The following is a 26,780-nucleotide window of genomic DNA, read 5'->3' as shown; positions in this document are numbered from 1 at the left end:
GGGGCAGAGAGAGAGGGAGACACAGAATCAGAAACAGGCTCCAGGCTCCGAGCCATCAGCCCAGAGCCTGACGCGGGGCTCGAACTCACGGACCGCGAGATCGTGACCTGGCTGAAGTCGGACGCTTAACCGACTGCGCCACCCAGGCGCCCCAATGAAATCCATTTTGTAGCTGATGATTTAAGGTGTCTGGGAATGCCTAGTAATGGAAGTCCACAATGGGTATGGATTCAAGAAAATATTTGGGCTGGATTTGTAGATTTGGGGGTCCTGGGTACAGAGTTAGCTAATAGTTGAAACCTGAGAAGTAGCAGGGAATGATTGGAAAACGGTCAAAGAAGGAGCCCAAGACAGCACAAACACCTTAGGGACAGGTAGGAGTGAGGAGCCATTGAAGGCAACTGAGCAGTGGACAGGGAGGTAGAAGTCGAATTCAGTGTGATGTCCTGAGAATCAAGGTAGAGGGAGGCTGAGGAAGAAGGGATGGCTCCACGCGTTCAAAGCCAGCAAAGAGATCAAACTGAGGAAGTGAACTCGGGTGAGAAGGAGGAGGAAGGTGGCAGAGACAACAGCCTGACTGCGGTGGAGCTGAGGAGACACGGGATGAACTGGACACAGGCAACGCAGCTGCATGGCTCCTGCAGTGAGTCTGCTGGGAAAGGGAAGGGGAGAAATGGGGCAAGTGTAGGCAGAGGCAGGGCTGAGGGCCGGGGGTGCCTCCACACGGTACAGGATTGGGGGAGGAGTCCGCAGAGTGGGAGTCGGGCACTTGCTGTCAGATACCCATGCAGAAACCAGCCCTCTCTTCCTGGGTGGTAGGTTTCTTCCTACCCTGAGAATTCCAGTTCCTTTTGTCCAGTGATTGGTTTAAGATGGACATGTGACCGATTTCAGGCCAATAAGATATAACGGGAAATCTGCTGAGGTTCTCTGGGAAGTATGTTTTCCCTTGATGAGTAACATAGTCACAGGAAGCGGGGGCGGGGGGGGCGAGCCTTTAAAATGTATTTGTATGCTTGTAATATTTGTATATGTTTTATCCCTGCCTCTTCGTTGTTCTGCTGAAGGCTGTCACTTGGGGGTGTGAACCTTAGAGCTGCTGCAGCATCCTTGCAAGAGTGAAGGGGTGAGCTGAGCTGGTGGGCGGGGACGGTCAGCCGAGGATGGCAAAGCAGGAGGATGGTAACACCTGGATCCTTGGTGGTACCTGCTGAGTGGCTGAACAACCCGAAATCACTTCCCTTCAGTCTTATTAAGAAACTATCAGTTTCAGGGACGCCTGGGTGGCTCAGTCGGTTGAGCGTCCAACTCTTGATTTGGGCCCAGGTCATGATCTCGGTTTCTTGAGTTCGACGCTCATGTCGGCACTGTGCAGAGCCTGCTTGGGATGCTCTCTCTCCCTCCCTCTCTCTGCCCCTCCCCCTCTCTCCACCTTCTCTCTCTCTCTCTCTCAAAATAAATAAATAAACATTTTTTTAAAAAATAGTGAGGCAAAGCATCTTTGATTAGAGCTTCTTTCCTAAAGTAGCAGTCAAAACCACCACTCTTTAAAAAAAATTTTTTTTAATGTTTATTTTATTTTTGAGAGAAAGAGAGCATGAGAAGGGTAGGGGCAGAGAGAGAGGGAGACACAGAATCGAAAGCAGGCTCCAGGTTCAGAGCTGTCAATGCAGAGCCCAATGTGGGGCTTGATCCCATGAACTGCAAGATCATCACCTGAGCGAAAATCAAGAGTCAGACGCTTAACCGACTGAGTCACCCAGGCATCCTGGGGGGCAGATCTTTCTAATAGTTCTAAATGGCCACATTTTGGGCTTTGGATGTCATGTTTTCCTCTGGAATTTAGGCAAAAAAGCAGTGCTCTCTTGACTGAGGATTCGAGAGGCAGAGCTGTATTCCAGACCATGGGGCCTGATAGAAATCCAGAGATGTGCAAACAAAGGAGGCAGGAGAGAAACACCCAGAAGGCAGAACACTCTTCTCAGTGCTCCTGAGGAAAGTACAGGTGTCTGGGAATTGAGTACCCACCCTGGAGAAATGTACAGTCCAGGGGAGAGAAAGTCCTAACATGTAACTAATAAAGACCGAAGTGTAACAAGCACAGGGTTGGAAACAATGGGGGTTGAAGGAAACAGATCTAGTTAGCAGTTACTAGAATATTCCAGGTAAGCAAAAACTAGGCCAGTAGCCAGGGAGATGGAAAAGAGGGCAGGATACAGGACGCCTTGCTGAGATAGAATCAGCAAAAACTGCCAACCTGTTAGATGTGGGATGTGAGGAGAGGAATGGATAGAAAGACCAATCAACTCATACAGCATTGAGAGAGGTCTTTTTTTTTTTTTTTTTTTTACGTTTATTTATTTTTGAGACAGAGAGAGACAGAGCATGAACGGGGGAGGGCCAGAGAGAGAGGGAGACACAGAACTGGAAGCAGGCTCCAGGCTCTGAGCCATCAGCCCAGAGCCCGACGCGGGGCTCGAACTCACGGTCCGTGAGATCATGACCTGAGCTGAAGTCGGACGCTCAACCAACTGAGCCACCCAGGCGCCCCGAGAGAGGTCTTTAAAAATCCTCTAAATCAAGGGTGAAAACCAAACTGTCATTTCGCTATGGAATACCTTCTTCAACAAAGCCAGACACAGACATTCAAGGCACTTGGGGGTAGGATGTGTTTTTCCCTTTTCCCTTTGCTTGTTCAGGAGTTGGACACACACCAGGGCAGGAGAAGAGACGCCAGCCCCGGTGTTCCGCACAAGGATTCATACAGGTCTATGCAGGGCCAGTTCTATGGGCGTGTGACCCATGCAGTCACACAGGGGCCTGTGTTTAGAGGACCCTGTGCTTGGTTTTATCGTTCTGCTACCGCTCTTTGAAATTCTTAATAAGCTCTGAACGAGGAACTCTGCATTTTCATCTTGCACTGGGTCCTGCAAATTAGGAGCCGGAGCCTATGGTAGTTGGTGCTGGGAAGAGAAGCAGAGGTTAGAGGCCAAACAACGCAGTCCTTCGACAAGCTCTGCGATGCCGAGACAGCCAGGGTGGCCGTGGACGTGAAGAAGAACGTCCTAGCAGCCGTAGCCTACTTTACAGCATTGCTGTGAGTATTGAAACCAGCAAAAACACGGGAAGAGTCCAGAACAGCGTCTGGCACGTAGTGATTTGCTATTTAAGTGTTTGATGGCATGATCAGTCCCTCTCTGCACCGACTCAACAGCTGACAGCTTGAGGTTATTCATTCACAGGGTCACAGTTAAATTTCATTTTCAGTCTTAGGGGCACCTGGGTGGCTCAGCCGGTTGAGTGTCCGACTTGGGTTCAGGTCATGATCTCACGGTTCGTGGGCTGGAGCCCCACATCGTTGGCTTTGCGAAGACAGCTCAGAGCCATCTTCGGATCCTCTCTTTCCCTCTCTCTCTTCCCCTTCCCCACTTGGGCTCGTGGGCTCAGGCACACACTCTCCCTCCCTCTCTCTCTCTCTTTCAAAACTAAGCATTAAAGAAAATTTTTTAAATTTCATTTTCAGTTTTAACCTATAACTCGCCATCCAGCCCCGGGCTGATGATTGATCTTCGGGGGGTGGGGGGGGGGAGGGGAGGAATCCAACAACAATAAATATCATAATAAATAAATGTGCACCATCGCATCCTGTCACCTTCCTGACAACGCTCTTTTATGTTTATTTATTTTGAGAGAGAGAGAGAGAGAGAGAGCATAAATGGGGGAGGAGCAGAGAGAGAGAATCCCAAGTAGGCTCTGTGTTGTCATCGTTGAGCCCAACGCAGGGCTCAACGCAGGGCTCGAACTCACTAACCAAACTGTGAAATCATGACCTGAGTCGGACATTTAACTGCTTAACCGACTGAGCCACCCAGGTGCCCCTAAAAACGAATCTTGAGCTCCCTGCTTCCTCCCTCCCTGGATCTAAAGGAAGATTATGTCCCTGCTGTCATCAAGATAATGGCTCCTTCCCGCACTTCTCTCCACTTCTGTCTGAGTCCCGAGAGCCTATAAAGTGTAAAACCTTTGTCCTTTAGAGTACAGCTCTTGACTGGTGGTAAAAAATTAAAACCCTGGCCCGACACCTCTATTCCATGAACGCTTTTCCCAACCAAAGTCTGAAAGCTGTTCCTCCTACCCCTCCTAATCTTAGATGTTCTCAACATGTTCTTGGTAAGAGGGAACTCTCTCTTATTGTCCTAGGGTTTCAGGTCGGCAGGGACTGCACATTTTTTCCTTAGCTAAAACAGTTGTGGTTTTTCCTAAAAACTTTGCAAGTTCCCTGTAGACTTGGAAATTCCCTTCTTGGTTATAGCTCTTAATGGATGCAGAAGAATCCTGGCCTGGTCCTATCTTTCCTGCCGGTCTGCTTGCTGTGTGACTCTAGGAGGTCAGCCTAAACTCTCTGGGCCTCAATTCACAAGGATTTCCTTAGCTGGGGCAGATTGGAGAATGGAAAGGTTTGGGGAGGATTTATTTCCGGAGGACCTTGGAAGAAGAGATTTATAAATGTCTCTATGGTAAGAATAACCATTTGGGGAGCTAACAACCCATTTAGATCCCTCCTCTTGAAAAAAAAAATGAGTTTAATAATTTCCGCTGCTAATTACTAACCCCCACCCTCACCTCCATGCCTGCCTCCACTCCCAGCTGTTGATTGATGGAGTAGATAAGCTGTAGTCTCCCTCTTCCACCTATGTGCACACTTCTGGCAGGCCCTAGATAAATAGGAGGCAGAGGCAAGTCCTTAGAATTATTATTATCATTATGATGATTATTATGCTTTCAGCATGAGAAACAGGAAGTGAAACTGACTAAAACATCCAGCGATAAATGCCTAGCCCCATCTCCTCCGCCAGACTTAAAGGCAGAGAAGAAGCCAGCCAAAGAAAACTGTGGGCCACAGACTCTGTCAACCCCGTGTGTGTGTGTGGGGGGGGGGGGTGGTGTGGGTGTGTGGGTGTGTTACAAGGACTGTCTCTGAATAACTAGTTTCCAGGACTTGTGATCTTTTACCCTCATTCTAATGCCCATGCTTCCTCCTTCATGTGATATCCTCAGGGGCCTTTCTTACGACTTCCTTCCCCATTTCCTAGAGAGAGCTTCCCATGGCTCTCAGAAGATGTTAAAAGGACCAGCCTTTTAACATCCGTACACACCTGGCCTGCTGAGGCCAGGTCTGAGCCCTACACCTTTCTCTGTCGCTTGATTTGTCCCCACGGCAGACATATTTCCTGGGCCAGAGGCCTTTCTTCCCTCACCTTTCAGGGGAGCCCTGTTTTCTCTTCTGGCCTGGTCACCTGACACTTCATCTGCTTGGCTGATTATTCACAGCCTTTGTCTTTTTCAGTAATCGATTGTGGACAAACGGTAGTCAGAAAACAGGGCATCAGGGCCAATGTAATTATCCCACGTTGACATTTCCATTTGCAGCACCATGGCCTCTGGAAACTCTGAAAAATAGTGAAAATGACCTGATTTTCATACTACCTTGTTAGCGCAACTTCCCGTGGAGAAAAGAGGAGACAGCTGTGTGGGGAGAAAATGAACCAAGCTGGTGTTTCAGAAACGCCTTCTCATTTGGACAACGTTCTGAAAACTACAGAGGGAACAGATGCGGAAAATGCATCAAGGAGAGGTAGCAAAGACAGAGAAAGAGCGAGCAGGGTGCCGGGCTCTTGTGCTAGTCCCGGGGCCCATGTCTTTTTATGGCTTTTGTACCAAGATCTTGAGCCAGATTAACAGAGTGTTGGAATTTTGCTTTGGGAAAAATATAACCATCGTAGTCTCCTTACGATTTAATAAGGTCCCAGTGAAGCCTACCCAGGGGTTGGGATGGCGCTGAGGCCACAACAGGGTAACTGACAGAAGAAGAAAACTCCAGGATAGAGCTCTCTACCCCAAGTTGTGACGACAGTTGTCTGCCTCCGGATCGTCCCCTTCCGGCTGTCCCTGCTCCCTGTCCAGGAGACCGTGGTGACTAGGAAGACACTGTTGAGTCCTGGCTTCCTGTGTTCAAACCCCCATTCCAGTACTTCCTGTAAGTCACTAAGATTCACTGGGCCTCAGTTTCCTCATCCAGACCCCTGGAAGGATATTAGTAACACCTACCCTATAAAGTTGTTGTGGAAATTGATTGGATTAACACATGGAAAGCACTTAGAAACCCCATCAGGAAGACACTAAAGCATATGGGGGCCACTGTCATGATTTTGTCTCGTGCGCCACCCTCCATTCCATCCTTCCAGAAGAATGTAAGTGTCACATTCTGTGACAAGCATTGGGTGAGTCACTAGGGATGGAGAGTTTGCAAAACATAAATCTCCGGGGGCTTCGCTCCCTCTGGGGGGTTTCTCTTCTTAACAGAAAATAGGTGGTGCCGCACTGACTCCCATTCTTCCTGGTTCCTTGACCCTGTTCCTTGACCCTGTTCCTTGACTGTTTGCCTTCATTTGCTGCTGCTGCTCCCCTGATCTTTCCCTTCCCAACTCTGCAGAAGATAGGTCCCAGATGTCTCAGCCAAAAAAGGCCCCAGAGTCCTGATAGGCTCTTCTCTGACTTGTCCTGGTGAGGGAGCCCTGGGAGGGGCAGGGCCCCAGGGAGGGTGCTGGTCTTTCTGCTCAGCGGCTCCCCCTTCCCAGGCCCTGGGCTCCTCCACACACACTCTGGAGAAGCTGGAGGAGAGCCACCAGGCTCTGTAATAACCACACTTCCTCATGGTAAACAAGAACCAGATTCCTGGGGAGTGACGCGGGTGGGAGCCCTGTGGCCGATCAAGGCAGCCGTGTGACTTGAAGGAGCACCTCTGCTTGGCCTTGACCTGTCTGGGGAAGGTTGAGGGGAAGGCTGCCCACATGTCCCTCTTTGCTACCCTTGCAGCTGTACTCTGAGCTACGGGGTCCTTCACACCAAATGGCCCTGCAGACTCTGGCTCTGGCATCCTGGCTCACTCTCACAATCAGGGAACATCTGCCCCGTGTCTCCTGTGTCCGCATTTGTCTCACCCTCTTCCCTACTCCTGTACCTAACTCCCACCTTTGGGTGCCTCCCCCCCCGCACCCTGCACGAGGAATCGTATGCTTCCCTCACTGTTGCCAGAAGAAGCCTCACGATCCCAGGAGGATGGCTTGATCCCAGGAACTCAAGAGTGAAGGCTGCAATGGAGGCTGGGCCGGCCCATGAGCTGCCTGGGCCTTCTGACTTTGGGTGGCTGGTCCAGAGCTTCCATCTGAACAGTGTGACTTGGGAGTTTAGGATCTGATGTCTCAGGAATGGAGGCCAGATACGGTCCCTGCTCGTTCTAGTTCCTGGGTGGAAGGTTGGACTGGCTCAAAGACCTCTAGAAAGGGCTCCACAAGAAAGGGGGGCAGAGAACTGGTAGCTGAGGGCTTAGGACGGGAGGGGGCAGTTTGTTAGATGTCTTTTTGGGCGTTTGCATTTGTTCCATGTGAATGTATTGAAGTTTCCAAAATAAAAAAAGAAAAAAGAAAAAAAAAAAAGGATTCTGTGAGTTGGTAAATCTTCTGCATGTTAAGTTATAGAGAAGTGTCCCTTGACCCTTGTCCCCTTGACGGTGAGACATCCAGCTTAGACTTCAGGCTTAGAAGGGCCGCTAGAGGCGGGTGGCTGCTCAGGTCTGAGATTTTCCGAGCATCTGAATGATTTGCAATGTTGCACTGGAAGGAGAGGCATTGCTGAGCACATTGGTCCAGGAGGAGAAAGGACGTACCTGCTGTGCTCCTGTGATCCCTCCGGGTCTGGAAGGCCAGGAGTCTCCCATCTAAAGGACCGCAGGAGCCCGGCTCCACCCAGAGAGGTCAGCCGAGCAGGCCATTTGTGTTACCTTGGTCCCTGGGGGTCCACAGGGAGGGAGTGGGCCAGTGCCAGCACCCTGGGGACCCAGTGTCTTCTCTGAACGTGCCAGAAGCCACCTCAGTTTTCCAGGCATTGTGTATTAGTCTTAAAACTTGTTTCTTTAAAAATATTTCTCTCCTTGGGGCGCCAGCGTGGCTCAGTCGGCTAAATGTCTGACTTCAGCTCTGGTCATGATCTCATGGTCCGTGGGTTCGAGCCCCACGTCAGGCTCTGTGCTGACAGCTCAGAGCTTGGAGCCTGCTTCAGATCCTGTGTCTCCCTCTCTCTCTGCCCCTCTCCTGCTCATGCTCTATTTCTGTCTCTCAAAAACAAATAATCGTTAAAAATTAAAGAAAAAAACCTTTCTCTCCTTTTTATTCTCAATCCTTACATTCATGTAATGTGTTGAAATTTGCATAGCACTTGCGCAGATGTTACCGATGGCTCCCTATTGCCCAAGTCCAAAGCTTTAGTAGAACTTCTAATCTTTATATCTGCCTCCCACCTCACATCTTGACACTTTCCCACACACGTCCTATATTCCAGCCCATGCCGACCACCTGTTGCTTCTACGAGCCACACAATGTCATCTTTCTCTCCATTCCATCATTCAGTGCTACCTCTTTCTCCTCCCCTTCCATGAGAACTCTTGCCCGTCTTTAGATGCCTAAGTCAGATGTCACCTCCTCGGGGAGGACTTTCCGGATGGATCTGTCTTGTTTATGAGTTCAGGAGCACCATACTTAAACCCTCTCAAGGGCCACCTGGTAGGGTGGCTATTACCAAAACTGAAACCAACCAAACCAATGCTAGAAAGTAATGGGTGTTGGTTAAATGGAGAGACACAAGAACTCTTGGCACAGCTGGCGGGGATGTAAAAGATGTAGCTGCTATGGAAACAGCACAGGAGGCAGTTCTTAAAAAGAATGAAACAGAATCATCATATGATCTAGCAATCCTGCTTCTGGGGATAGACCCCAAAGCATGGAACGCAGAGGCTCCAACAGGCATTTGTACATAGTGCTCGCAGCAGCCGAAGTGTGGAAGCAAACAGGTGTCCACTGAGGGAGGGACGGATAAACAAAAGGTGGTTCATACATACAACGGTGTACGCATACACAGAGCCTTAAACAAAGAAGGACATTCGACACATGCTACAACATGGCTGAATCTCAAAGACATTATGTTCGGGGAAATAAGCCAGTCACAAAAGAACAAATACTATATTTGTATGTATATTCGTATGTGTATATATTCATATGTGTGTGTGTGTGTCTGTATATATATATATACATGTATATAAGCCAGTCACAAAAGAACAAATACTATATTTGTATATATATTCGTATGTGTGTATATATTCATATACGTGTATATATATATATATACATGTATATAAGCCAGTCACAAAACAACAAATACTATACTTGTATATATATTTGTATATGTGTACGTATATATATATACACATATATATACGTACACACATACATATATACATACACACATACATATGCACACATATATGTGTATATATATGTATATATACATACACACGTGTGTGTATGTATATATATACATACACACATATGTGTGTATGTATGTATATATATACATACACACATATGTGTATGTATATGTATACATATACATACACACACACACACATATATATATACATATATATATATATATATATATATACATAAAAAACTTTTTATACAGGCACCCAAGGCCTGTCAGGGGCATCAGGGCATCCCCATGCCCAGCACAGTACTTGGCACTAATCGGTGCCACCCAGTCCATCTTTATTGATACGAGACGGGCACAAAGTTGATGGTGTGTGTGTGGGGGGGGCATCTCCAGGTTGGTCTCAGGCTGGGCCACATTCCAAGTCACCTCTTTCAGCATATCCAAGTTTCCTCTGCACCTGCCGCTCCACTGGAGGGGGGGGCGGGGCTCTAGCTGTCTTTCCAGCACTGTGGGGAGACCCTTGCCAGCATCAGTGAGTGAGCATCCAGGAGTGACAGGGACTTGCCTGCAACATGTGCTACACGGGTCATGCAAAAGGAAAAACCTACCCTCATGTTATAATGAGCCACCGGAAGTCCTGAGAGTGTGAAGTTTTTAGGGTCACACACCTACCTACCTATATGGTGCTATAGTTGTGGTCTTCGGAGGAAGGAGACAAATGGGTGATTGCCATATGTCCTTTCCGTCTCCACAGTACTACAGCTTTCATAGCCTAAGAAGATAGGTGGGGAAAAAATTAGCTCCTACCTCTGTCATGAAATGAGCAAAACCAAAACAAAACATAGTATATGTACTACATATATCTCACATATTTCGGTCCTCCCTCAAAAGCTTATACGTGCTAGGATCCCAAACTCATTAATGCTTCATTGACTTTACTCAATGCCTTTACCTCTCCTAGAGGGAGAATCTTTGGAATCAGAGTAAACTGCAGGTCGCAGAGTGTGTTTCCTTCTCCTGAACCATGCACACAGGCTGAGATGGCATCCCCAGAGAGGCCTGGCAGGTGTCAGCTAGCTGGACCACTTACAAGAGCATTTAGGACCACAGACTTTGACATATGTGGGAACAGCATGAGTCCGAAGGCTGGCTCTTCCCACTCCAGAGCGATGACTTCGGCCGGGTATTTAACCTTTCTGGGCCTCGGTGGTTTCCGTGATCCAAATGGCAGAAATACTGCTACGTACAGCCTTGTTGAGAGGATGGAAGGAGATAATTGGCACGAGAATATCTACTGCAGTATCACGGCTCACGTTTATAGAGGTCAATTACTATGTGTGGGTAACAGTTCATAATGTTTCACGTGTATTTAAGTTAGGGAATTATCACCCCCTTCATTATAAAAAGTGCGTTCTGAGGTGTGGTTAACTTGGCAAGTGATAAGTGGTGGAGATGGGAGTTGAACTCAGAATTTGATTCCCCCATGCTCTACTGCCTGAAAGTTATCTTCTCATGTGAAGCTAATATCACCATACCCTTAGGAAACCACTAGACATTCCACACACACGCTGGCACACCTCTTCGCCCCCTTTCCTACCTTCCCACTTCCGTTTACTTTACTTTTCTTGTTTTTTTTTTTTTAATGTTTACTTATTTATTTTTGAGAGAGAGAAAGAGACAGAGAGAGAGAGAGAATCTCAAGCAGGCTCTGAGCTGCCAGTGTGGAGCCTGACACAGGGCTCAATCCCATGAACGGTGAAATCTTAACCTGAGCCAAAATCAAGAGTCAGACACTCAAGCAAATGAGCCACCCAGGCGCCTCTCTGTATACTTTTCTTAAGTGAAGGAGGGAGCAAAAAAACCAAAACACAAAAAAAACCCCAAAAACCTGGGGACACAAGATTACCAGGAAAAGATAAAATGACCTCCTAGGTTGACACACTCTGGTTGTGTCCCTGGATGTCCCCTTTTCCTTTCTCCCTTCCCCAGTTCACTCTCCAGGCTGAATGCTCATCTGAGTTGTAACTGACATGCTCAATACAGGGTAGTTTGAAGGGGCAAGACTGACTTCAGGGACAGGGACCACAGCCTTGGGCCGTTTTGAATGTGGTAGAATATTTACCTCTTTTCCCTCCATTTCCCATACTAACGTGCAGAATTTATAATTAGGCATCTTGTAGTCCTGATTAGCCTCATTTGTGGTCCCTTTAGACATGTTATGTTTGTTGGTGGGCAGAGGCTAAGTTTCCATTCCCCTCTGGGTACTTCCTTCTTTCTCTTTCCATTCCCATTCTTCCCCTCTAGTCCAGCTGCTCCCTGCTATGGCATTAAACCCTCAAAGGTTGGGGTACAGACAAAGGCATCGGGGGGGGGTGGGGGAGCAGAGCATTTCTTCCCCTCTGGGAAGCCCTCAAGTAGGGCATTGTCGGCAGCATTTGCTTTGGGTAGAATTTCTTGCTGTGGACCAGCTCTTAGCACTTTCAGAGATTTCAGAAACTTTTGTAACTAATGGTTCTTCTGTATCTGTTATCCTTGAAGACATTGAAGACCCTCATTTTACCAAAGAATTACTAGCCTATCTCTCCCTGGTCCCAAATCATTTTCCTTCCCAACGGTGAGTTTTCAGTGGACAGATCTTTGCCTGTGAATCACGCTCCCTTTCTTCAATGTTCTGCTTTTTGCCATGCTAGCGTTAGATACAAAGTCTACTTTATCTGTGTGCCTATGCATATCCAGCAGCCAGTGGATGATTCTATCTCATCAAGAGCATGCTATCTGAAAATTTCCAAGAAATTCACCTCCATAGATCCCTACCCTCAGTCATCCAGTCATAATGTCACAGCATAATAAAATAAGAGATGTTTACTCTCTGACGGTGTGAAGGCCGGGTAGGGGAAGCTTGGAGAAGAGAGTTCACTGTGGAGTCATATTTATCCCATAATATAACTGAGCTATGCAAATTAACATAGACCTATACTAGAAGGTTGAAGGAAATTGAAATGTGGGAGATTTAAAGTATATCTGAAAATGGAAACTATAGCCCATAGCTCTTTGGGCCATTCCTGCCCAGAAATGTCATATACTATCTTTCTGACATCAAGAAGGATTTGTGGGTATATGTCTGCTCAGGGTTTAGACTGGGGGCCATGATCATGGACTTTGGGTCACAAAGAACTGGGTTCTGTCCTTGGCTAACTCTGTCACCCTAGGAAAGTTATTAATTTCTCTAGGACTCAGTTTCCTTTCCTAAAAAATAAATAAATAAGGATAACAGTACATACCCCATAAGGCTATATAATAGGTAGGATAAGTAAGAGTTAAGTTTGGGAGTGATAGAAAACCTGATATATCAGTTACTATAACAAGAAGGACATTTATTACTCTTTTATATAAAAGTCTGGGTAAGTGTGTTAGGGCTGATATGATGGATGCTTGCTTCCCCCAGGACATAAGCTGCTTTTATCCTTTCGTTCTGTCATCCTCAACCTATGGCCTCTATTTCATGATCCAAGATGGCTGCTCAAGCTCCAGCCATTAAATTTTCATTCCAGCCATCGGGGAAGAGAAAAGAGGAGGAGAAGAAAAAGGACTACTTCTACCTTTCAAACCCTTCCATTTACAAGTCATTGGCTAGAACTTCATCTCATGAACACAACCAGCTGTAATGGAGGCCGGGAAATGTAATTTGTAGTCCAGACAGTCATGTGCTTAGCCAAACATTGGAAGGTCTTTACTACTAAAGAGGGGGAAATGGGTATTGGCTCAAATAACTAGCAATCTGCCACAGATCTTTATGAGATGTAAATAAGATGATGCACAGAGTAAGCACCCAATCATCACCATTACCATCACCATCATCATCATCATCATCATCATCCCCATGAGAATGTGGAGAATACTTTGAAACCCATCACCAGATGCTTCTTTATGTTAACCTCATCTTGTTAATAATGTCATTCTTACCCACCTCCCTTTTAAGACACTATTAGTTTTTTCTTTTATGAAGGTCAGACACTTATACCTTATGAAATAAAATTATGGAAAGCAAGAGAAAACTGAGGAAAACAAGGGAATGGTGAACACGGGATTCTAGATAATGGTTCTCTTTGACGCTGGAAATAGAGGTGGGGTGGTATGGTTATTTCATTGTCAAAGCCCTCGTTTTTATTTTGGGCAGGAGATTCACAGGAGACTCTTGCATTGTTAAAAATAATGAATAACCAAATAAAAGCAGAGATACCTGGACCAATGATCCAATGCTGGGGCTGTGTTGTGAATCAAGGATTATAATTAATCTGACTCTATGCAATGAGGTCTTTAAATTGTACAGTATCACATGGCATATGTCTGTATGTCAAGAATAGACAACAATAGTGCTTTCTATCTGCATAGACCTTTAACTTTTGAAGTGCTTCTACACATCCATAAAAACTGCTTAAGAAGTTCATTACACGTGGCTGAGGGCTTGGTATTATAAAAATAGGACTTCGGACTTGTGCGTCCTAAGGGAAAATCGTTTATTTTATTCTTACAGTAGTTTTGTGAGGCAGGCAGGACAAATGTTTTATCACTATTTCACAGATGAGAAAGAAGGAACTGAGAGGGCAAGGGACTTCAGTGAGGTTGTGTGGCTACTTGGTCAGCAAAGGAACTTTAGACTAGATCTCTTGCCTAGTGCTTCTTCCTTTAGGCAAGCTCACTCCCGGTTATTACGCATCTGTTAGGCATTTATTCTGTGTTACATGCCAGGCACACCATGCCGATATGTTTGTGTTTACGTAGGTGCGTGTTTTCCGGGTACTGGGTGCAGTTTATGCGATCTCTGTGCACACGCACACATACACGTCCTTGTTGTCCTTGTGTGCCCTGAGGCCTAAGTGGCCCATCTAACTCCAGGAGGAATCCCCAGCTGGGGTTTCAGTTGTCTTGTTATTCCTAGGTCACTGGGCTTCAGCATTTCCCCAGAGCCCCAGCTAGTTAGGAAGGCAGCTTTGGTATCAGGGACAGATCTCCTGGCAGTGGGCACAGAGCACAGGAACCAGCCAGCAATGCTTTAATAAAAAGAAGAAGGAGAAGGAGGAGAAGGAGAAGGAGAAGGAGAAGGAGAAGGAGAAGGAGGAGAAGAAGAAGAATTTCCTGATTATTTCTAGTTTATGAAGAAATGATCATAAACACTATCTCATTAAATTCTCATTGTGTTCATAAACACAATCTCATTAAATTCTCACTCAGCCCTGAAGTCCATGTTATTATTTTTCTCATTTGCTCAGACACAAAGAGAGGATAAATGGCTTGCTCAGGGTAACTCAACCCGAGGGCAGACTTGAACTCAGGTCACTTATTCTCTGAATTCTTTTCTTTCTGCTGTGCCTTTCCATCTCTGCAAAGGCAAAAAAGACCCTTATCTTCCTTCTTGTGGTGTGGGGAGAAGCTGTGAAAGCTCCATGCCAAGCAGTAGAACACCCCTAGTGACACCCTCTGTGGACAGAAAAAGAACAACTCAGAGGGCGGAGCAGCCCCAGACCGAGGACCTTCAATCAACAGAGAAAAAGACGGAGTAGCTGGAGCTTTCCACCTCCCTCTCTCTGCATCCTTTCTTGTCTCAGTCCTCTGGCATCTCCGGTGTGTGCCTCGGGGAGGCGATAGCCATACTACTAAACTGGAGAGGTCAAGGCGTTTTCCAATCTCTGTGGCCTTAGACAGTCTGTCTTTTAAGAGTCAGGGGGTTGGGAGAACTGTCTCACCACAGGCATCCTCGGCTACTGCAGCCACAGGTGAATCCCTCCAGCTCCCAGACCTGTGTCTGTGCCACTTTGGCCAAGCTGTTCGCTTGCACGGGTCTGTCTTCTCCACGGATTAACACCATCTACCAAATGCAAGGCTGAGCATGGCTTCTTGTATACAGTCAAGTTGTGCACTAAATGAACTCTGCTTCAAAAGAGCCAATATTTATGTTAGGGGAACTGGCCCCAGGGAGTGAATCCTGCTGCCCTCCCTGGAAGGGAGACTCCTGCCTTTTGCTCTACCTCTTAATCCTTCCCTGCCTGGGCTCAGTCCCAAGGGCTCCTGTCCTCAGGATATCCCATTGTTTTCTCCCTATGCTGGGTGTCCTTGGACAAGGGGGCTCTGGAGTACCGGAGGGACATATTAGGGGCCATGTGTGGCTATAGCTCAAGCCCCATTTTTAACATTTTATTTTATTTAGTTTTTTTGAGAGAGAGAGAGAGAGAGAGAGAGAACCCCAAGCAGGGTCCGGGCTTTTAGCCCAGGAGGTTTGATTCCCCCCAACTGTGAGAGCATGACCTGAGCCGAAATCAAGAGTTAGTTGCTTAATGGACTGAGCCACCAAGGCGTACCCCAAGCCCGATTCTTACTTTTGCATTACGGGTAATCAAGCTGAGGTTTTGTGTTCACCTGTCTGGTCTTTTTTCTCAACTGTTCTTAGAACAGGGAGGAGGTCGGCAGGGATGTATTAGATGATCATCCCCCACACCCATCAGAATGCATATAGAGGCCCTCCTGCAGCTTATAGTCAGGGCCTCCCCAGTCGCCTCCCCCTGACCTGGGCTACTATGGGCCCAGCTAGATCCTTGGTATCTTCCGCAGAGATATGGCGCTAATCTGGACTAGACCTCAGCTTCTTAAAAATACCCACTTCTCCTAATAGGCGTAACCCAGGGACTAACTTTTCCATGCTAGAAATCAGACCCTGGTCTGATCCAGACCTTCCTTTTGTTTCACCGTCTAATCTAATTCCACAACGCTGCAGAAAGGTATTGCTTTTCCTCCCACTGAGGGAGAGGTGCAAAGGCTTGCCCAGGGTCACACAGGAAGTCTGAAGGTCAGTCTATCCTTCCCCCCCCCGCCCCCCCCCGCAGTTTCCTTTCTTAGCTAATTTACATGAGAAACAGTTCAAAGTTATAATTGCTACATTGTTCAAAGTTACACAATGATTAAATCTTTTACTGACAAATTCACGAGAAAAGAAATGCAAAACTCAGAGGAAAATGGTCGCCCTAAGAACATGTTTAATATTTGCCTCACACCTATTTCTAGGAGGAAGGGCCCCTGTAATTCCCTGTAATTCATGCTCACGCCGCTTACACTTACTAGTCGGTCACCTCTCTCCTTCAAAATACACCCCTTCTTCCGATTGGCTGCTGCCGTCTAAAAGAGCCAGACGACTGGAGAAAAGTGGGTTTTCCATCTGAATTATGCGCCTACTTTCATACGCCTCCTTCTTCTCTTGGCTTGCCCCTGATCAATCACGAACCGGAGTGTCTCGGCCCCCACTCCCCTTCAGCGACCCCGCCCCCAGGCCGCTGCCCCGGCCAGCCACCCTCCGTCCGCACTCGGGAAGGCTCGCGTCCTCCCCTTTAAGGCCAGCCCCGCCCCCACGGCCACGCCTCCTTGGCCCCGCCCCGCCTCCCGAAGCCCGGCCCCTCCGACCCTCCCCTTTAAGGACCGGCCCCGGACGCAGACGAGGCTGTGACGCGGCCGCCGGCCCCCGGGCTGGGTACATTGTCGCGCGGCCGCTTCCCCCCGGGCCGGGCCCCCCGCCGTCCCGCGGTCCCCTGAGCGCCAGGCCCCCGGGGGGGGGAGGGGGGGAGGGAGGGAGCAGGGCTGGTAGGCGCCAGCGGCGCGCGGCGGGACCCACGGAGCCCCGCGACCCGCCGAGCCTGGAGCCGGGCCGGGGCGGGGAAGCCGGCTCCAGCCCGGAGCAAACTTCGCCGCCGGGCGGGGGGTGGCGGGGACCCCGTCCGGAGTCGGAGGAGGGGGCGGCCGCGGGCCCTCCCGCCTCTGCTCCCGCGTCTCCGGGCACCATGCTGTCCAACTCTCAAGGCCAGACCCCACCGGTGCTGTTTCCCAACCCGCCGCCGCCGCCGCCGCCGCAGCCCCCCGCCCCGGCCCAGCCTCACCCCCCGACCCAGCCGCCGCCTCAGCCCCCGCAGCAGTTTCCCCAGTTCCACGTCAAGTCGAGCCTGCAGATCAAGAAGAACGCCATCATCGACGACTACAAGGTCACCACCCAGGTCCTCGGACTGGGTATCAACGGGAAAGTTTTGCAGATCCTCAACAAGAGGACCCAGGAGAAATTCGCCCTAAAAGTAGGTTCGGGGGCCGGAGGAGGGGAGGACGGGCACGGGCGGAGGCGGGGGCGGGGGGGCGTCCCGGGGACGACCACCAGCGCTCCGAGCGGCCAAAGCGCACGGTCGCCGGGCGCGATCGCGCGGACCCTGCCCGAACCCGGCGACCGTCCGTCCCGGCCGCGGCGGGGTTGTGGGTCCCGGGCGCCCGAGGGGAGCCAAGTGCGCGGCCGGGGGCGGGCGCGCCGCGGGGAAGGTCAGGTCCGCGCCGACCACGCCGCCCAGACCGAGTTTCCGGTCACCTCCGGGTGTGAGTGGCGGGACCCGAGAGGACTCGTGAGCACTCTGCCATTTTGGGGTTTGAGCGGGATCCAGCCGAGTGGCAACGGTTGGCTTCGGGGCCACTTCTGCTAATTTCACCCTGGCTCGAGGAAGTGATTTTCGAGGCTTGTGGTTCCCCATCCTCTCCTCCCTCCTCTCTTTCTTTCTGCGGGCACAAAAGGCCCATTACTCATTGAGCTGGTTGGTCGGTTAGTTTGGAGAAGTCGGATCTCAGAGGTTTATTTAGCCTCGCTCCTTATTTGGGAGCCGGAATGTGTGATTTCACTTCCCTGGGCCTCCCGAGTGCGGCCATGCCGCCTTGGGGCGCGCCGGCCCGGGAGGTGCCAGCCTGGAGATTCCGCGGGGACACCGCCCCCCGGGCGCGGGGGAGGGACTGTTTTGATCCGAGAGCAGGCCCCCTCCTACCTTCAGTGTCTGTGAGGCTCCAGATGGGAGGCCAGCAGGCTCCGGCGCGATGTCTGCTGTTTCCATAGCTCCATTGATCATTGTGAACCGGGTGTCTAAACCACGGCTTGGCCCGGTGCTGATTCCGCAAATCAGGGATGGCCACTTGAGCCCTGGACGTGGGCGATTGGTGGACAGTACGAGGGAGCGTTTTCCTTGAGCCGGGGAAACCCAACCTCTTTTTTTTTTTTTTTTTTTAAGGGGGGGTGTGGTGGTTTCGGGGGGTTGGGGAATGAGGAGTTAAGTGAGAATACCTAGTTCAGAAGTTAAACAGAACGGACTTGGAGGCCTGATAAGGTGGGTGGGTCCCCAGTGCAGCGTGAGTCAGTGTTCAGGGTCACTTAAAAAGGTTTTCCCCCTCAGACAGGTTTCAGATCAAACCACATCTCTAAAGGTGACATTACGCCTATTTCCCCTGGGGTGTCTTAATGATTGGAGGAGGAGAAAAATACTTCCTGTGTTATATTTTTCTCTTCCCCCTCATGCCTCCCCTCCTCAGCTAGCTGTATTTCAGCTATTAATACGACTCAGATAGGTGTGATAGGCGGAACTGTTGGGATATATAATCCGATGTAATAAAAGGCTGGCACTTTGCATTCCATGTGCAATTTCCAGATTTTCAGGCCTCTAAAATCATTTTCCTGCTGCTTTCATCCTCTTGGGGGACAGCTTTCAGCTAGTCCCAACACTGTCAGATTTCTTTGGTTTCTACTCTAAGCTGTTGCTGTGGGCTTTTAGCTGTTGTGACTTAGACCCCTTTCCCCATACAATCAACTGGGGACAGGGAGTAGGAGCTGTGGTTTAAATGTGTCACTGACCTTGGGGAATGGAATTGAGCGAGTGCTGTTTGACCACAGTTAACTTGTACGGGTGAGGAAGCGACAGACGCCCTTTCTGAGAGAGTTTTCTATCCCTCCGAGAGGCCATCTGCCCTCACCCATCAGCAGTTTGGGGACGAAGGCTGTTCATTCATTCCCCTGGATAGTTGGAATATTGCATAAAGACTTGAGAACAAAAGCTCTCAACCTCTTTTTATTCTATTTAATGACACATAAAACTCCACTCTAAAATGTTTTAGGGTGGCAATTCAGATTTCTTTTGTAATTCAGATTTCTGCGATTGTAATTAATAGGAGAGAGATTTGGATATGTCCCCCCGCTTTAGTTTTGAAAGGAAAAATCCCGCAGCATTTTAAATAACACTCATAATTTATCCCTCTCGGGTGGGAAGTGGGTGCAGATTGAAGTCAGTCTGTTTTGACAGGCAGTCTGCTCCCAGATCTTGTAAGTTGGCTCAACTGTTAAATTGCAGATTCCCACACATCTTTATGTAAAAACTTAATAATAGAGGAAGAAAGAAGGTATGAGACATTCAGAGACTGATAGTGTCAACAGCACTTCCATGTCCAAATATTGGCTAAGACATAATTACAGCTTGTAGGGGGAATCTGGCCCAGTGAATCCTGTCTGAGACACACACCAAAGAGATTTCTAGATCTTGAATCTTGGTGAAATTAACCTTCGGTGCCGAGTGGTGAAATGATTTTCAAAACCAGGAGCGTTTTGACTATGAAGCAAGGGGAGGTAGATGCTGCGGGCTAGGACGGATTGCCCCATCCGTAGGTGCCTGAGGAAAAAGGGATCGGATCTCCACTCTCCACACAGCGTTAGGCCATTCCTGGGGATTCGGGGCAGAAGCTGTGGGGCTGGAGCAGGGCCTAGGATGGGGGTTCTGACCTCTGCTGTTTCTCAGCTCTGAGAGTTAATGGGGGGTGGCAGATGCCCAGATGCCCTGCTCACTCTGTGGTCTGGTGACCTCTTAACCCTCTTAAGTGAAATCAGTGCTTTCCAAAAAAAAAAAAAAAAAGCAGCCCCAAGCCACCTTGCTGCTTCTCTCCCTGCACCTCAGAGAGCTAACATTTCAGTGCTTTTAGTGCGTGCTGTGACCTTACCTCACCATCTCTCCTGGCTGCTGTTGCTAAGTTCTGAGTCATACCCATACTTCGTCAGAGTCGGAAGGGACTTCAGAGGTCATCGCATCTACCCCGCCTCGTCGTGCAGATTTGCGAAAACCAAGGCCCAGAGCAAAGACTTGCTTGAGGTAGTATAGCCACGCGCTTGGCAGAGGCAGGATTAGAACCCAGGATGCCTGACTCCCTGTCTCAGGCCTCTTCCCACTTTGTAACTGCAGTGACGTCAGCAGACTCGGACCTGGGATTGGCTGCTGCTCCAGCCTAGGGAGCTACTCTCTTACCCCCTTGACTGGTGGCGAGGGGGTGCCGGGTGGGTATGTATTACCTCCCCAGCAATAACCCCCAAAGTTGGAAGGGCAGCTTACATACCAACTCAGCAGCTCCATGAGTTTTAAATATGGTTAACAAGCTTTTTAAAAATAATTTTTGTATACCACCCCCTCCCTTTTTAGGGCGTGTTTGATATAAATCTAACGTATTATTTTTTGTATAAGAACATGGGAATTCTATTAACTATTTCTTTGATACAGACGCCTGGTCCCAATCCACTTGTGTAATGGTTGGTTGTATTCCCCGTGGGGTTCCTCAGCTGCTTCCTGCTTCTCCGTGTCATGGTGACTCTTGGGTATTAGCTGAACAAATTTAATTAAAGCTGGCACTGTTGTCCCTCTCTGCTGTGTGACTCTGATTAGGTGAAGCACATTATTGCTTTACAAAATATAGAATGTTGTCCTCCCTTGTCTCTGTCTATCTTTCCATTGCGTGGATTAGAGAAAACAAGGTCCTGTGATGTCTTCTCCTTTCCTTTCTCCGGTGGTCCTCCTTCCCCAGGTCACCTCGTGTCACTGCGGTGTGGCTTCCTTTGTTGTTCTGAGGGGGAGATCATCGGAACTGCCCATGGTTGGTCTGAACACTGTTAGAGGGAACCACCAGATCTCCCACAGCCCCAAAGTACAGGCATCGTCCTCTCTAGCTCACATCATCCTGTATACCTCCCGGGGAGCGGGGAGCAAGATAGGTAGTGTGGCTGCATGAGGGGCAGTGTCCCAAGATGGGGTTCTCTGGATGGAATCACACAGTGAGGAAAGTTTCTTTGACTAATAAATCAGCCTCTTTCATATCCATTGAGGTTACAGGTAGTTAACAGTTTGCTGAGCATCCTATCGTATGCTTACTTGTGTGGAGGAGACAGACCTATAAAGTGCCTTAACAATTTAGGGGGCCAAGAAACCGATTTGGAGAAGGCAAAATTAACAAACTTGGTTTGCACGCTCCAGTATGGCAGCCAATACCCATGCATGGCTATTGAAGTTAAAATTAATTAAGCTAAATCAAATTAGAAATCAGTTGCTAGCCACATTGCAAATGTTCAGTAGCCTGCACGTGGTTAATGGCTGCTGAACTGAATAGTGCAGAAGAATATATTCATCCTTGTAGAAGGTTCTACTAGCCTTTGCTGGTCTGGAGGTTAAATCATGTGATTGGGAACAGAAGAGCTTTAGAAGGGAAATCTGGGAGGACCCAAGGAGCCATGGATGGCTCATTGCTGGGCCTCTGAGGTATGAGTAGATCTGTCGGAGGGGATGGTGACCCTGGCTCTGAGGGGAGATCAGGTTGGCAGGGAGCATATAGGGCTAGTGGCTCAGAATTGACTCTGACCTAGTTTTGTGTTAAAAGCCGGTTTCAAAGTACTTGAGGGGCGTGAAGTAAACGAACAGGCTGTTGTAAAGCAGGGTGACAGATCACTGAGGTTTGGGCTAGGAGGTTCTAGTTTCTGGTTTCAGAGATGCCCTCCCCGTCTTGGGGCCTTGGTCCCTGTTTACTGCACCAGGGCTCTTGGTGTCCACTGAGGCAGGATCAAAGTTGGGTCGGCTCATGGTCCTTTTTCACTTGTAAATTCCGGGCTTTGATGGAGTTGAAAATAATCTCCAGCTAAGATCTGGGGTCAGTAGCTGATGGAAGTGGAAGGAAGAGCAGCCCCCAGGCCTTGAGACCAGATATCAGTGGGTGCCTGGGAATTGAAGGGGCTCCTTTTCAGGAGGATGAAGGCACTGGTACTCATGATTAAGATGTTTTGACTGCTTGGGCCCAGAGGAGTTGGCCCATCATCCGTTGATGATTCCCTTAAGAAGCAGGTGCAGGGATCCAGGGAGAGACCTGGAGGAGCCAAGATTCAGGACTGCAGACTTGATCCCTGCCCAGATCCTGGGGTTGGAGGAGGGGCCAAAACTCCTGTCACCCGCAAATCCCAGGGATGTTTGGCAGCCTTGCCAGGAGGAATGTCAGCCACAGGCGGGGAAGGACAGGGCACTGGCGTCTGCATTTGAGTCCCTTCCACGGTTCCCAAGAGGCCCTCGCGTGTTCTGAGTCAGGACTCTTCCCTACTGGTTTGAGGTCCTCTCTTCTGCTGCAGGCCCTTCAAAGTCATGTGGGGTCTCTTTTCTCCTCTCTTCCCTGGTCTGCAGCGGTGCTTCAGGGTCCAAGAGGGAGGTGGGCGGGCAGGGCACGGTTGGTGTCTGCTGTGTTCCAAGGGGCTGCAGGTGCTCTTGGTAATGGTTTAAGGCCCGGTGGTACAGAGACCCACACATCATTGCACCTTACTGCTGACACTCCCCGGCATCTTTCTTGACTCCTTCCATCCCACCAGAGCGGGAGGCTAGGCCCGCCCGGAGGGGTTCAGTGGTCTGTCCAAGGCCTTACCTGGCATCAGCATCAGGGACACAGTTCCCCGGGACCTGCTCTGAGTCTGGGTTTCTTTGGTTTTTTGGTTGCTAGAGGGAGTAGCGCTGGGAGTAGAGACCTGGCAGCACAAAACTGAGCTCTTGGCACTAGGTCTTCCTACGTAGGTCACCTCATAAATGGGGACATTGGTAAAGAGAAGGGGCCACGCCACTGGGCGGCTTGATGTAAACCAGGTATGTGACCCACATCAGACTTTGTACCCTCTCTGGGCTTGAGAGGAATACTGATATTTTGTATTTTAAGATGTATACAGATGCATATTTTTAGAGAAGAGCCTGTTATTATTTGTTATGTGTCGGATGGGAAAGCCAAACATGGGGTCCAGGCTGTATGCCCTGCTAACTGGGCATGTGTCCTGCAGTAGGTCAGTTAAATTTTCCAGGTTTGGGTGCCCATGGCAGAGGTCAGGCTACCCATTGCTCCTGAGCACTGGCATTGGTGGGTAGCGGAAGGCTGTGCCGGGGGCAAGAGGCCAAGAGCTGGCCGGATGGCTTGCTGACCAGCCCCGTGTCTGACCATCAGCAGCGTCTGAGCCAGAGTGGATGCCCCTGGTGTGGCCTTGATGGCTCCAGGGTAGCCTGTGCCCAGTTAATTAACAGTCCTCCCTGACCAACCGTCACTTCTTTTGTGTGAAGACGTGGAAAGTGTTGCACCTCGCGCCTCGGCAGAGAGGATGGGCCAGATAACTCAGTGGGATGTGAATCTGTTCTTGCCTTGAAGTTAGAAGAATCTTAGTGTAGCGGTGTCTCCAGGCGGAGATGCGGAATTCTTTTGTGTTCCCTGTCTGCAACTTCTTCCCCACTTGAGGTGTGGGGCCAGACGTGGCCGCTGTGATCGGTTGTGCGGGCTGGGCCCTGCACAGGGGCACCAGCTGAGGGAGGAAGTGAGGGCTGCAGTCTAACCTACCGCTCGCTAGTCAGCCTTCGCGTTGGCTTGTGGCTGGGTCCATCCACATGGGTGCCTTCTTGTAATTCACCCAAAGATACGGTGTGGGCTGGGGACTGTCCTGGGATGAGAGCTGGGGACTGATTTCTAAAGCTGACGAGGAAATTAGGATTTGCATCCAGGTACCACTCAGCAACCCCCTAGGGCTGGGTAAGACTGGAAATCAGAAGTCTAAGGAAGCAGGAGGAGAGAGGGATGCCTGGTGAGGTCTGTTCTCTTTCTTCTTCTTCCTGCTCACTAAATGCTAAAACAGTCGTTTCAACCCTGGAGCTTCGGACCATGGAGTCCTGTGCTCTAGGCCATCGTATGTGGCTGGATCCAGGAAGAAGAAACACAGTGGAAAGGGGGATGAGCCTCTGGCAGTGCCCTTTGGGGGGCTTTATTTCCTGATCCAGTAAACATCGCTGTGTGCTAGCTGGCAGGTGGGAGAGGCTGGGACATGCCCCAAGGTCAACCCCCATCAGTAACACATGTTCCCTCCAAGACGGGCCAAGCTGTGTGTTTATTCTGCTAGGAACATGAGCCGTCCCAAAGGGTCATATGAAAGGGCATCTTACTCTTGAGGGACGTTTCCAGGCATCTCCATGGTCCGTGTCCATCCAGCACTCATCTGGAAGGTGAGGAGTGGTGACCGAAGGCGGAAGCTATGTGGCCACCACTCGAAGCCTTTTCTGTCTCAGACAAGTTGCGGGTGACAAAGGGAGCTGTATGGCTGATGCCTTCTCTCTGCTTGGCTTCTCTCCACTGATTCTTCTTCTGAACCCAAAGCAAAGGTGAAGGGGACCTACTGACAGGTCCCCGCGGGCTCCTCCACCGACCGTCATGCTCTTATGGGGCGCCTTGCCCCCGACCCTTCTGTGGCAGGTGACTGAGTCAGTCGTGTTGCTGCCATTGTGACAATCCATGTTATCTCTAGGCTCCCAGCCCACACACTGGATGGACACTTGCAACCTGGCCTCCCGCCCAGGGCCTCAACCTGTTACTCAGCCCCTCCGTCCCAACAGCTAAAAATTAACGTGCCGCTGCTGCAGTCCCCCCCACACAGCCCGGCCCTGCTGTCTGCCCCAGGGCTGCCTGCCACACCGCCGAGCCCACTCTCTCTTGTCACTTGTGGTCTCCCCATTTGCCCCCTTCTCTTGTAGCCCGAGCTTGGGAGGTGGTGGGGGGCAACTCACGATTCTGAGCTCTGGGAGTGAGATACGATACCCGAAGCAGCACCAGGCTCGGTTTGCTCCCAGCGCTCGGAAACGTGAGCTGCCCCCCACCACCTCCCAAGCTCGGGCTACGGGAGAAGGGGCAGTGCGTACAAAGGCTCTGGGGAGCCACCATGCTTCTTCTTCCCCGTGAGGGGAAGGGCTGGGAGGAGGTTGCAGAAGTTCCCCGGGTCAATTAGACTTTCCCCCGTGCTTGCCTCCTGCTCCGGCTTCCTCCAAGCTGCACCGGCAAGCAGGCCTCCCCGCAGAAGGTACACGGAGGCCAGCAGGAGAGCTCTGCCTGAGGCTGCCCCAGGCCCTCACCCCGACTGCCCTGTGACTGAGCTCGCTCCCTGCCCTGGGACTCCTGCCCTGCTGCTGAGCTATATTCTCCACCCCTGCAGCGTGGGGCTTCAGGTTACCACATTCAGAAGTGTGACCTCATCCTGTTGGCTTCCAAGGATAACTGGGCCCTGGCTCTCGGGGCCTCCCTCCTGAGTCAGGCCATGGCCCCTCTGGCCCTCCCAGCTTCGCCACCTGCAGGATGTCACAGAGAGCACGGGTCTCTTCTGCCTCCTGTGAGGGCAGGGGTGGTGCTGATCGGTGTCCACTGAGGTCCATTGAGGTGACCTCTTGCCCTACTGCCTGGGGATCCCGGAGACCTACAGGATGTGAGGAAAGGGGCTCAGGGAGCTGGGGTACCTGCTTAACTGGTAGATACGGGGCAGACTATATCTTTTAGCTTGACTTTGGCACTCTCTTCTTACTGATTTTTCTAATCCTTGGGCAGGTGTTGATACTAACCATGCACAGAAGGATTCTGTGTCTTTTTTCTGGGATTGGGATTTGTTTGGGAGAAGGTGTGTTGGGGGAAGAGTAATAGAAGCTGAGGCAGGTCTGGGGGGCCCTCTGGCTTGAGCTAGAGTTACATACTGGACCAGGTCTCCATGGACTGCTTCCTCCCGTCTGTCCCTGCAGGGCCTCATTTCCTCTGCAGGGAGAGATTTATCTGCCAAGGCCCATTGGCTTCTGGAGGGAGGAGTTGGGTGTAAATGGCTAAGAGTTTATTTTTAACTCTGACAGAAGGAGCCCCTGTCCTTGGAGACACCATACCCTCCCTCTTCTCTGTCCCGGGCCTCCTTCTCTGGCTTCTGTAATTCTTAGAGGAAGGCTTGTAGATTCCAAAGGCCAGGCTTCACAGGAGCTGGGGAAGGGGAGCCTCTCTAAGTGAAGAATCTGCAGGTTGCCCGACAGGCCCGACTTCTGTAGAGGCGAGAGCACTGTGGGGGCAGGGGAGTAAAGGGGGAGCCCTGGGCATTGGAGGCCACAAGTGTGGAACGCACAGCATCCTAGGAATGCAGGTGGACCGGTGCGGAGGCCACAGGGGCCTTGGAACTTGGAGGACCCTGTCTACTTTGTTGTGCTGGGGAGGGTGGCAGGGACATCTTGTGGCCTTCGTGGTGCCTCTGTGTTTCCAGGCACCCAGGTCTCTGAAAGGCAGAAGGCCACGGGGACAGAGTGAGTGTACCTGGTAGCTTGCTTTGTAAATGCTCATGTTTACAGAAACCCGGAAGCTTTGTTATTCCCTCTGACTGCCGGCCTCCCAAGCGTCACATCCTTTCTTTCCACTAGAGCCCACGTGGGATTCTCAGGGGTTTCCTACCTTCATGTCCCCCTCCCCTGGCAGGGCATTAGTCCCCTGTGCTCCTAGGGAGGAGGATGAGGGGTGAG

At 50.1% G+C, this 26,780-nt stretch overlaps 1 protein-coding gene and 1 long non-coding RNA gene across 3 annotated transcripts in view; one reads left to right on the top strand and one right to left on the bottom strand.

Annotated features, from left to right (window-relative positions):
* Window positions 1-18,284, bottom strand: part of LOC125925355 (uncharacterized) — a 32,170-nt gene extending 13,886 nt beyond the window's left edge. Inside the window, exons 1-2 of the long non-coding RNA XR_007458803.1 lie at window positions 18,159-18,284; window positions 10,001-10,096 (exon numbers count right to left, since the gene is read on the bottom strand). This is a non-coding gene — a long non-coding RNA (uncharacterized LOC125925355). The remainder of the gene's footprint in view (window positions 1-10,000; window positions 10,097-18,158) is intronic.
* MAPKAPK2 (MAPK activated protein kinase 2) overlaps window positions 16,809-26,780 on the top strand; it is a 43,420-nt gene continuing 33,448 nt past the window's right edge. The window contains exon 1 of one of the 2 annotated variants that reach the window (XM_049634282.1): window positions 16,809-17,432. In XM_049634282.1, coding sequence (XP_049490239.1) covers window positions 17,148-17,432 — 285 coding nt within the window. In that variant the 5' untranslated portion in view covers window positions 16,809-17,147. The remainder of the gene's footprint in view (window positions 17,433-26,780) is intronic. The other variant, XM_049634283.1, reaches the window with a different exon arrangement.

Source organism: Panthera uncia, chromosome F1 (assembly GCF_023721935.1).
Source record: "Panthera uncia isolate 11264 chromosome F1, Puncia_PCG_1.0, whole genome shotgun sequence".
Lineage (NCBI taxonomy): Eukaryota > Metazoa > Chordata > Mammalia > Carnivora > Felidae > Panthera > Panthera uncia.
The sequence above is the reverse complement of the archived record's forward strand: the minus strand, read 5'-3'. Positions and strand labels throughout refer to the sequence as shown.